At 42.5% G+C, this 11,752-nt stretch overlaps 1 protein-coding gene across 1 annotated transcript in view; it reads left to right on the top strand.

The window, feature by feature from the left end:
• The first annotated feature begins 500 nt into the window (after positions 1 to 500).
• The window catches only part of LOC145894026 (uncharacterized), a 35,544-nt gene continuing 24,292 nt past the window's right edge, over positions 501 to 11,752 (top strand). The window contains exons 1-2 of the mRNA XM_082982460.1: positions 501 to 681; positions 11,469 to 11,735. Of these exons, the coding sequence (XP_082838586.1) occupies positions 600 to 681; positions 11,469 to 11,735 (349 nt within the window). The 5' untranslated portion in view covers positions 501 to 599. The remainder of the gene's footprint in view (positions 682 to 11,468; positions 11,736 to 11,752) is intronic.

The following is an 11,752-nucleotide window of genomic DNA, read 5'->3' as shown; positions in this document are numbered from 1 at the left end:
TAATGCTTCTTGCTGAAAGGTTATGTTTTGAAGAACAAATACAATAGGTGCAGAATATGTATTCTTTGAAGAATATTGCAAAAAAATAATTACTAGGATTGACCTGGATTATTGTACAATCATCCAAGGTACTGGTTTACAGAATATATATATTTCGCCAATAGGACATCATTAGAATTCTTACTTAAATAGAATTAAAGAGTATTGTCGATCTGGCCGTGTATGCAGCTTACCCAAAGCATATTGGAAGCTCCATTGCTTATATATGGAAAATTTAACGGATACAAAACCAACACATATTTTGTTTGTGAAATCGAGCTGGTTCTTGAAAATATCTTTACAATTTGAAGCGATAACTGCTGAAACATAAACTGTAAAACAATTTCCGCTAGATGTCGATGCGCATCACTTATGTCACGCATGATCGAGCAACGTTGCGCCGTCGAGCGTGAAACGAGAAAAAAGCGCGGATTTGAGAAACAAAGCGTGCCAACCTTGTCTCAATCGCCAGCACTTAGTCAGACGTAGGAAAGCCGATTTAGTGTGTCTGTTGTTTTGGGCGAAGAGTGTTTAACAGGTTGTGCAGATGAGTTTCTAACATGCAGATACACACGCGAAGAAAACGTTGGATTGTTTTTTTCTACCTCGTCACAATTGCAGTACAGCGAACATATGCAGCAGGTAAGTTGTTTTTATAACAACGTTGAATTTCGTGTTCTTGTGTGTTTTTATGCAGTTTGAAGACTTGCGATTGGCACTTTTGACAACCGCTGACCATATAGGTTTTCGGTGTGCTCATGACATAGTGACTTTAAAAGTTATTGACAAAAGTCTTTCGGCACTGAAAAAAACTTTCGAACCTGTTGTTATTGATTGTTACGCAAGCACAATTTGCTTTATGACAGTTCATCAAGCATGTTGTATCAGTGTTTTGAAGCAGGTCTATAACATGACTAGTGGCAAAATGTACGGTTTAAGCGCACTTCTTAAGAGGAGTGGCAACGAAATTGTGGGTTAGACGGATTATGGCAGAAGCAATAGGCCTACGGCGTACCTGCCTCAGCGTTAACATCCCAATTTCCGTACATGTCTCATCATAGGTTTCGCAAGATAAAACCGTACAGCCATCGCTGTTAAATCGTTTTTATGGAGCAGTTGGTCGCAAAGCTGATCCAGTGTCTTTGTGTCTCATCTATTTTAGTTCGGCGCGGTGTACGCTTGGCTTCACAAATTAACAGCGATAAACTGTCCGCCCGCTGCCCCCATGCCTTGCTAAAAACTTAATTGAATGCCAGCCAGATTTCGTTGGCGGCAAGAGGGGGCCTTTGCGCCCGCCGTGTAGCGCCCATAAACAAGGCACCCGTTATCTTAAGTTTCCAAATGCCTGCCTATAGACCGTGGCGGCTTAAATTCACGAGCACCCGAACAGCGCTGTGAGAATTTGCCGAACCGTGCACCAAACCGTGTGAGGATCGCTAAGCCCTCTGAATCTTTTCTATTTCACTCAACGCCTCATTGCTTCTCGTGCTAGCGGCTCCTGTTGCCTGTTTTTGTGCCGCTTCAGTGATGTCATGACCCAAAAGCGTTTCCCAGTGTTCTTTTAGTTAATTCCCATCCGTATCTTTCCACTCGATACCGATGGTTCAGACTGGCGAACCGTTTTCGTTGTTTACGCATCTTAGGCAAACTCCCACGTTTTGCAAGTTAAAGTGCGTGCATAATTCTTGTCTGCGTGACTATTAATGCTGTGACAATCATGTCATTCCTGAAAGCCAATTTATCAAACAACCAAATATTCCCTGCAAAATTTACAGACTGAAATCCTGGTTTGATTTAAGACTTCATCCATACCTTTTGCATTATGAGATGTCAACCCGCAATCGCTTTGCATTTGATGGGGAAACGGAGCGCATTAGATAAACGTGGGCAAATGCACCTTTAGAGTTCCCCATTTAGTTCCACGTGTCAGGTTTTGCATAAAATTGAAGCAGGGCTTTTCAGTAGAGCTTTCCAATCAGATAGGTGAAGCGGTTCTAATCGGCTTGGCTTGACATTCGAGACACCATATGTTGAGAGTAAAAGCCGAGCAGAAGGTGTTTCTCATGCTGTGATGTCCTCCATCCGTTCCGCACTTTTATCAGTTTTAATAATTGATGGCCACCGGACACTTGATAGAAAAGTCATACGCCACATGCTTACGCCGCTACAAGGCTGTTGGGCAGAGTTTCAGAGCCCGCAAGTCCATGACGTAATTTTTACGTTTTATGAAAGTTTGCCGAATGTTGGTGTATTTTTCATTGCTAATACCGTGGAACTCATACTCGTAAAAGTAAATTTGGTCATTTATCGAAACTTTAAAAAAAATATTTTGGCTGTGTTTCAGAAATCGGATTTGTGTGGATTACGTTTACCAAATAGCTGGATCTTAAATTTTTTGTGTCGACTTTCTTGCGAAACAACGAGGCTTTATTGTCGCCGCAAGTCATATCCATGTTCTTGGAAGCTTGCGTAACATATCTAAAAGTAAAACTTCAGCAGATTGTTGCGAAATACCGCTAAACCAAAACAGCAGTTCATTAGCGCCAAGCAGCGCAATGCGGTCGTTGGAGCCGAGCGTACGAATATCAATTGCGCGTGTTATCATATTTTGAAACAACCAGAACAGGAGTTAACCTTTCAAACCCATCCTAATGAATAGAATGGTGGTCGGGCTCGTACGCCAGAGCCATTGAATCGGTCTAACTAACGCTAAGGTGCTAAACTCCTCTTTCCGCCTTATCTGAACCGTGGGAGGGACAACGCGGCCGGTGACGTCAACGTTTGATGTGGTGACGTAACGGCGCGTTTGGCAGTTTGTTTATTGTTGCAAATGCGCGGTTGGCGTTTCCAGTTCAAGCTTTGAAGGAAAGGAAAGTGTTTACTTTTGCGCCAGGGGGTCTGTTGACTTTGGTCGCGCTTGCTACACTGGCAGTTGCAAAACACCGTTTAATCGCTGGAAGCGTTTTTACGACTCGGAACGATTAGTAGAATTGATTGCCGCCGAGCGAGCGCGAGAAACGTAACAGTTTTAGAAGCGCGGTCGTACCCAGCTGGTTGTCGTGGGTAGTGATTGTTTTTTTGTGCGTGTATTTGTCCAGTTTCACACACGGGTTCGGTCAATTGTGAAATACTTCGACATTCGGCACAAAATTATATGCTGACGTCACAAAAATAATCGGAATTCTGCATTTTACAACTGCTTAGGGAAATTAAAAAAAAAATAACGGAGGAAGTTTAACATATAAACCAATAATTGTGACATAATGTTTTGGTGCTTGAGCGACTTGAGCGGTTATGGCGTCGTGTAAGTTAAAAAGCGCATCTCTTTACATTCTGCATTCCCAAATGGCTGGCTTATCGCGAGCGCATTGCGCATAATACGGGAAACGGCGACACAGCTTGTTAAAACGTTGTCAGAACATCATCAGGGGACAAACCGACCGATGCTTCTGTCTGATCTGGTTTTCTTGAAGTTAAATAAGTCAACCTCGCCAGGGTTGGTTTGACCGGGTCGGTACCCATGGGAAATAATGATGCGACGTTTAAGCGCAGGCAAACCTAATTGAAGCCTAGCCAGCGGTGATGCACATTTAGCCGTTCTACCGACGTTTGGGGTCACGGTTATGTCAAAGGTCGAAGTTAACTGATTTCATGCGAGTGGAGAAATTTTGTGAAACGAATTTATCTTCTTTTTCCCCCAAACCGTGTTCTTGTGCCAAGTTGAAATTGAGATATTGGGACACTGATAGTTACCCAAAACACAACCCTTGAGTATATCTGTGCCACCCTTACAGTATTGTTTGTGTTGTAATTGGCTGTATTGTAACAATTTGAAAACTTGTCAAACGTCAAACAATGCAAGCGCGAACCCTCGTCATCTGCGCGTAAACGCGTTAAAAGAATTTTAAGCACAAATCATCCCCCGACCCCTCGTATAATTGATCTCCACTAATTGAACTTTTAAATGGGACAGCGAATTTTGTTTGTCTCAGGTGTGTGGCGGTTGACTGCGCGTTAAATTCGATTCCCTGCCGATCAATATCGTTTTCACATTTTTTCGGTGCGCCAATTTTCAATGCATGACTGCTTGTTCTTACCTTGTGCGCTTGGAACTGTCCACCAAGGTGCAACACAAATTAATCCCAAGCGGCAGGGCGTCACCGCAAATCGAATTTCAGGCGGCAGGAAAGCGCGCAGGTGGAACGGATGAAGACGCGAAATTGGGACAAATTCGTCAGTCTATTTTTCTATCACTTGAAAATCACATTTTGTGCGTCAGTTTTCGCTCAGTGCCGGAAGAAAACATTGTTGGGATAAGGAGATTTCGTAGTCCCTTCTGTCCGCTGTGACAATCGGTAGCAGGATTTGCACTTCCATTTGGGTCTTTCAGGAGGGAAATCGTTAAGACTGCATGTCCCCAAGGGTGGGATTCCGCCTCTATTCCGTATTAGCCTGACGTATTGGTTGATCCAGAGTCTCGCAAAGTGTTCAAAGTGTCAAAAGTGTCAATCCGCAATAGCATAAATGCATTTTCTGGGTACCGGTGATTGACGGGAAAGCTTTCGCGTTTGGGAACAACGTAAAGAGATTATTGTATCGCTTTTTTCCTCTGCCTTTCGTATTCCGCCACGTGGTCCATAAACTATTTTCGTTTTAACGTGTTCACATCCAAATCACGTGACCAACAATTTTCGTGAGCAAAATAGAAACTCCTAAATCAAGTACTGCTCTCACGACAATAAGTCGTTTATCTCCCCTAGCAGGGAAGCAAAAACCTTGTAGACAAACACCAGTAAGGTCTCGTCAGCCCTGAGCTGGCACGGAATGTTGATACTGGCTTTGCAGAACACGCCATACCCGAAATCGGCCATCAATATTCCTACCAACGTCTTGCGTGTATTTGCTAACGCCGTGTATATTTTTCAAGGTACCACGCGCTAATGGCTCGCTCAGGACAGGGTTGTTTAACGTATAGAGGCCTGTGCTCTTCGGAGACCTGCTTTGGCCCTCATGGACTAATACTATTATCCGTGGTGTCGTGTTACTGCTGTTACTCACAAACGGAGTAGTTGCCTTCCGCCGTACGTTGGTTTCCTTAAATTCCCCGTCTTTTCTCCAAGTGTTCTTGTCACTGATTTTGCAGTGCGGTATTTGGTTGCCACAAGTCTTTTTTTGATGACTGCCGCATAACAAAGTTTACAATAATGGGAATTGCGTTTCTTCGCCATAAAAAATTAAATGGTATTTTTTTGATCGGATAAATAAACCAGATTTAGGCGACTTACTGAAATTGTTGGTGTTGGAGAAACGCAATACAACAACAAGAATGACAAAGTGGACAATACCAATGTTGCGAACTTATTCTTTAAACCGTCTCAATTGATTTCACGCCGTGTTGTGGGACTGCAGTGGGTGTGGGTGGAGCAAAAATCTTATTTTACGCCTTGTCATTCACACAATTTTTTAATTTGCCGCTGTGTGAATTTTTGCACTGTTGAAATAAAAACAGTCCTTTGAACCTTTGTATGCTGCGTTACGAAAAACCACACGATCACGTTTGCACAGTTTTTCACGAGGTAGACAATATTTTGCCAACGGAGTATGCCAGTACACACCACTGCGTCACGCAGAAGGTCCGGCGCGCTTTTCAAAACACACAAGAGTCAGCGTCGGCGACTCTTTAATTCAATTAAACTGCGGCGCTTGTCTCCGGGGGCTCTCAATCTGTCGGCTGGGCAGCGGCAACGCAGGACAGATTGCGAGGTCGCATGCGGGGTTGTAATCCTATTGAAGGATACGCGTTGTGAACAATTGCCCCTCTTTGCTAATCGATGACCATTTGCATGTTTGAAAAGCTGCCGCCGGGCGACGATGCATCTGTTTCCCGATGTTGATTTGCGTTTCAAATCGATTCGCACTTTTTGCGCGCGGTTTGCTGGAAAAAATGCTCGTGTCCTGCCTTAAGATTTTGATGCGTTTTTGGGACAATCGGCTACATTTTGCCATGTCATCATTTAAGGGCCAACGGTTAACACCTATCACGTCAAATACGAAATATTCAATAGATCTTACAGACAACTGGTGAACATCGCGGTGCAAATTCGACGCCAAAAATACGAACCCGGTGGGACATCAAATGTTGGTCAGGTTATGACGTTTAGCTTAAGCATCGTTAACTCAACAATTTGACAGCCGTTTCATCATGTTCCTGTTAGCTGGTTTTGTGACTAAACCGATTTTTCGGCTTTCATTGCATGGTTGCGCCCGTGGTAGATTGCTGGTAATCCTGTTAGTCGTAAAATGGAAGCCGAAGTGAACGAAGAAGTCCCGCCTTCGCGCACAAACTAATCCCTTGTGACGCCATGCGCACTGAAGCGTAAAAAATGCGGTTCCAAAATGACGCTGGTGTCTTTTTGCTGTCTGTTTTCACTTGTTTAAACCAAACCACACTTCGCATGGAATTTCAGTGTGATTTAACTTTCTGCCAAGTTTGGGGTATTTAGTTACAACTCACTACATTGTGACGTGAACAAAACGTGTTAATTTCCATATTTAATGAAGAAAGTCATGAAGTTTTTTCTTTATCTTGAACAAGTGCACACAGAATTGAACACTACATAGTTGTATGTGTGTAAAGCACTCGTCCTTTAGGTCGCCTTCTGCGTCCTTTTGATTGATTTGTTGTTAAACAGCCAAGAAAACACATTCCTGACCTTGTATGTAAAAGCCATTGTGTGAATGGAAGTGATGACCACCTTAACCAAATGCAAACAGGCCTTTGCATAATTTTCCGTTGTGAAATGTCTGGAATGAACGAACAAGTGCGTTTAAAGGATTACCGTGTTACAACATCACCACATCAAGGCTGGAAGGCTGAAGAGCTTGTTGGACGTCATTTCTAGCATGTGAGGTTTTTGCATAGCCTTGGGCGACGGGCGCGTTTCAAGGTGTAAAGGCTTAGCGAGCGCGCTGGCAGCGAGTTATTCGAAATCCACTTTAGGCCTTGGCAGCCCAGCCCGGCAATTATAACAGCCTTTCACATGGAACAGGGTGACAAGCTCGACAGGCGTGAAAGGTTTGTTTTTGCCAGGATTAATAAAATACTTTTGCGTTGTCTCTTCGCGGATCGCTTCCACTCCAATAACCTCACGTCACAATATGACGGCGCTGTGACGTCACAATCGCTCGTAAACCGTTATAGTTCTATAATTGCGGAACAAAACGAAGTCGGGGGCCAATTTCCAGCACTAGTTGCAGTGTGAGAACGGGGTGCCTTGGGCGATTAAGATGTGGCAAAGTGTGGGCTTGGGCATGTCGCCAATTTGTCGCAGCGCGTATTTTAGCAATTTGTGATTCCCACCTTTGGTAAAGACGCTGTAGATTAAATCGGAAGGGTATAATTTCAATTCCCCCCCGCTACTATTTTACTTTGTCAACCATTTCTTCGGGTAACAGACAATGGACTGGTTTTGCCAAAGAAAAGGAAAATCGTTTTAATTAAACATTATTGCAAAAATGCTGTTTATGGACTGAAAACCTTCGAAATTTCGATTTTTTTTAAGCTTTACAACATTTATTTCATACCGAAAATCGCCATTTTTATCACGATACAGTTATTCATGGGTTAAATCATTTGGAAGCGTCGCTAAAATCAAGTCTTTCCCACTGTCTAATTTTTGTAGCAATTGTCAACACGGATTCCAAGAGCCTCCGAAATCAGGTCGTCCCATTCATTTAATTCTAAAGTGTCGTATTACCTGATACTCACCTGTTCCTTCGCCGTTCGCTCTGGTGTCTTTTCTCCTAAAAATTCAGCCTTTTGTTGTTGTTTAATTAAAAGTGCACGGTTTACGCTTTGGAAAGGTCGCAAGTTTTAAACAACAACAGTCCTTATTTTTTTGCCTTTGACCTACAGAAGATTTCATGACAACGCAGAAAAAACTGCTATTCTTTTTGTAGAATAGATGTTCGGGTTCCCACGATAAATTTAACGTTGACGCGTACAAGCAATACTGTAATTATTAACAAATCCACTGCAATTGAAGTGTCACAGTGTGTTAAACCTGACTTGTCATGCATGTACAAGCTAGTTACAAGCACCACTTGTAAATGGATTATGTCTGTAAATCCAACACCTGTACAACGTGATGAGTACTTACAAATCTACGGCGTTTTGCACCAAAGAAATGAACCCTGAATCCATTTTTTGCCTTTTTATTATTGCCTTATGCAAGTATATGGGGATGTAAAATTCTATTCGGATTTTGTATGCAAAAATCACTTTATTTAGCACTAAAATGTGCCAAACGCAGCAACAGAGAAATAAAGCACAAAACAATGTTATGTATTTCCCTTCTACTGTCGTAATGCCCAACAAAGTAGCGAATATATTGTGGCAGCCTTGCTGTCCATTTTATCAGTCATGCAAACGCACCGGTGGAGGCTTTGTACACAAGGGGTTGGTGATTCATTTCTACAGTTCAGTGAGGACCTCTTTCCTGCCTTTCGAAGCAGGAGAGATCCAATTTCCAATCACCCACTAACATGTGATAGTGATGCGTTGTCATTTTGTCACTTGTGAAAACATGTAGGACAAAAAAACTTTGTTTTTTTTCTGTTGTTGGCTGGATTGCACCGTGGTGAAAAGCTAAATAAAGTAGCGCATGTGCCGTGGACTTCAGATTTTCAATCCTTATTTTTTCCCCGCGTGTTGGCCACATTTTGTGGTTCTCTTTGTCTGTATGTTAAACTAGTTGTGCACATGTTGTCATGGCAAGAATAATAAGCACACGAAAACATGGGGTTTCTTTACAACACGACAAAAGCACCCGGTGGATAAATTCAATCCTGGTTTCGTACAAACAAGTAAGACGAATTAAAACTTAATTTGTCGACTCCGCATTGTTCGAACTAGGCGGCTTTTGTGGGCTCCGATCAAACGAGTGGTAAACCGACACCTTCCATACACCAGAACACCATCCACCACGCGCCCACTCCTTTGTTTTGTCGGCATAAGCCCGATTCGACCGTCAACACCTTTGTGGGCCGGCAGGGAGACGAACAAGTTGTAACATCTTGTTACATCCCTTGTCATCTGACTGTTGTCGGCTTGTAGGGTGGTGGACCTCTTGACCTGTGTCTTTTGCACGCTTTTGTTGTTGTTTTTGTTAATTTCAACGTGCCGTGTATCATATTAAACTCTGACCTGTAAATTACAACAATTCGTTTTCGCCTTTTTACAATTAACCGTCTGTGGATTTGATTTGTCGAGTTTGCTGTGATTTCTCTTCCACACAAATTTGGTGCAAGTTGCCCCAAACCGCGCGCGCAGACTATTATTCCTCAGCGCCGTTTAAAAATGTGACCCACGATCAAATCCTGATCGAAACCATTCCACTCTGAAACAAAGTTCTGCGCCTTATCGCTTGGTTAGATACGATTGTGACGTCACAGGGGCAGTTTACTTGAATGAAAAATATTGGCGGATTCGGTTGGTCCAATGGTAATTACATATTCAGGATCGATTAAATCTTTTACACATCTTCGTAAACCGTAACAATTATGCAGGTGAATGACCTATAATGGACTTAAAATCAACAACACCCACTCGCCATAAAATGACCGTTTCCGGCTAAACTGCGTTAACACAACACCTACAGGTACACAGAATACATAAAGCCACACATTCCTGAAAGCCGAGGGTTGAGCTGAGAAGCTTGGTCAAAGAGGTCACAATCAATTCTTGTCGCCCTAAATCCGCCCCATTTAGCTCGGAGGCCAAGTAGCACCGAGACACGAACCTCGCTTTGTCTGTTAGATAGCGCGGGTATATTGAAAGACAGCACCTTTGTGCGGTTCATATCATGTTTATGTAAGTGGACAAGGTCTTACCGCTGTCAACGAGGTATACACAGGAGAAGGTGCCTGGATTTTTTCCACGTGCTGATCATGCAAGGTTTTTTTCCTTAAACTTTTTCTGTTGATATCCCTCTGTGGACTAAATTTTCAAGTTTGTTTGAGTTTTTATTTTTATTTTACATCTATTGAAATTTTGTCAAACAATTGTGCGTTGATTTGGCCTAAGTTTGTTTCTTTGAAGTTATTTTACATCAAAGAGTAGTTTGAAATGTCAATTTCACAGCCAGCAAGCCCACTTTAAAATGTGTGTTTAAAACTCCCAAAACCCCTGTTAGTGTATTTTATTTGTTGTGAAACTCTGCAAGTGCAAATTCAATTTGCAAGGCAGCTTCTTAAGTCACCCATTGAAACGCACGTTTTGCGCCACTGGATTTTATTTACATTCCACCCAACACTTCCTAGCGCTAAATTAACAACCTTTCCTAGAGCCTCATTCCTGTTTCTAGACTGCTTTCTGTGGGATTAGGAAAGTTTAGGCTTTTGTCTGGTGTTCGAGACATCTCGATCTTATCTAATGTTTATTCGTGGTGATGGCACTTTCGACGATTGTGATGTAATAATAGTGGACTGATGATGAACTTTTGAAAAAAAAAATGTTTTCGTGGTGGTATTTAGTAATTTATTTTAATTTTCGCTACAAAACAATGGATGATTTCGCTATTTTTGTTGCTTGAGTATAAACGTTTAATAACTTTTCACAAAAACCCAAAGCAAATCTATCTTCAATAAATTGGTAAATTGAGGCTCATTTTTGACCAAACTACCATAAAAAATCATGTAAAATTGTTTAGCTATTTCAAAACCTGGGACAAGACGTGAAACTTAATCCTCATTTTCAATTCATCATTTTTGGTGAATTTCACTCTTGTGTTGGGACAAGAAGCAAAATGGGGTAAGGGGTAAAGGCGACACGCTCGAATTGCAACGCGCCTGATCGATTCTCGACGGTGCGTGACCGACGCGAGCGCTCTTTGCGATTATGACGTCACATTAGACTGCGCTGTTGTTGCATGAAAACTGAAATACCGCTTCACGCTATTGCGCGAGAAGGTGAAAGCAGGTATTTGGCGCACCCGACTGCCAATCCCGTGCAAGCATTCTGGCTTTTAAGACAGATTGTTTACCGTGTTTTTGAGTGCATTTCTCCACCAGAGATTAAACTAGGTTTACTTCATAGTACATCTATGTGTAGTAACATACGGCCGTGAAGCCCGTTTTATTTGGAAGATGTGATTTAGCTCTTCGAAGCTACGACAAAGCATCGCACTTTTGCCTTACTAACGATAACAATTTTTGACATGCGTTTGGTCGTTGATTAAAATGGTTGTTTTATGTTAGAGCATGTAGCCCTCCACCATGAAACCATTATTGTGAGACTCGTATACATAAAGTAAAACATATTTTAAGATGCCCCACAAAGTAGAAACTTTTTATGTTGCTTGGACAAGTGGCAGGTTTGCCTTTCGGAATATATTTCCGATTGAAACTAACTGATATTATTTACATTTCAGTCACGTTGTGCAACGCTGAAATCCGAGCGTCATCCGGCACTTTTACGTCACCCAACTACCCCAAAACACCGCCGGAGACTGGAATCAATTCGTCGACTTTCACGGGCAACGTAGGGTACATCACGTGCAAATGGGTCATCGAGGTTCCACCTGGGAAAGCGATCCAGCTCAAATTCGCTGATTTCGATATGGGAGGGAAGATGGACGAATGCCGCAAGGGAGAAGTCGAAGTTTTTACCGGGAGAGGAAAGTCCATGCAAAGTATCGGTGAGTTTCCAACAAAT

This window comes from Ascidia mentula, chromosome 3 (genome assembly GCF_947561715.1).
Source record: "Ascidia mentula chromosome 3, kaAscMent1.1, whole genome shotgun sequence".
Lineage (NCBI taxonomy): Eukaryota > Metazoa > Chordata > Ascidiacea > Phlebobranchia > Ascidiidae > Ascidia > Ascidia mentula.
The sequence above is the reverse complement of the archived record's forward strand: the minus strand, read 5'-3'. Positions and strand labels throughout refer to the sequence as shown.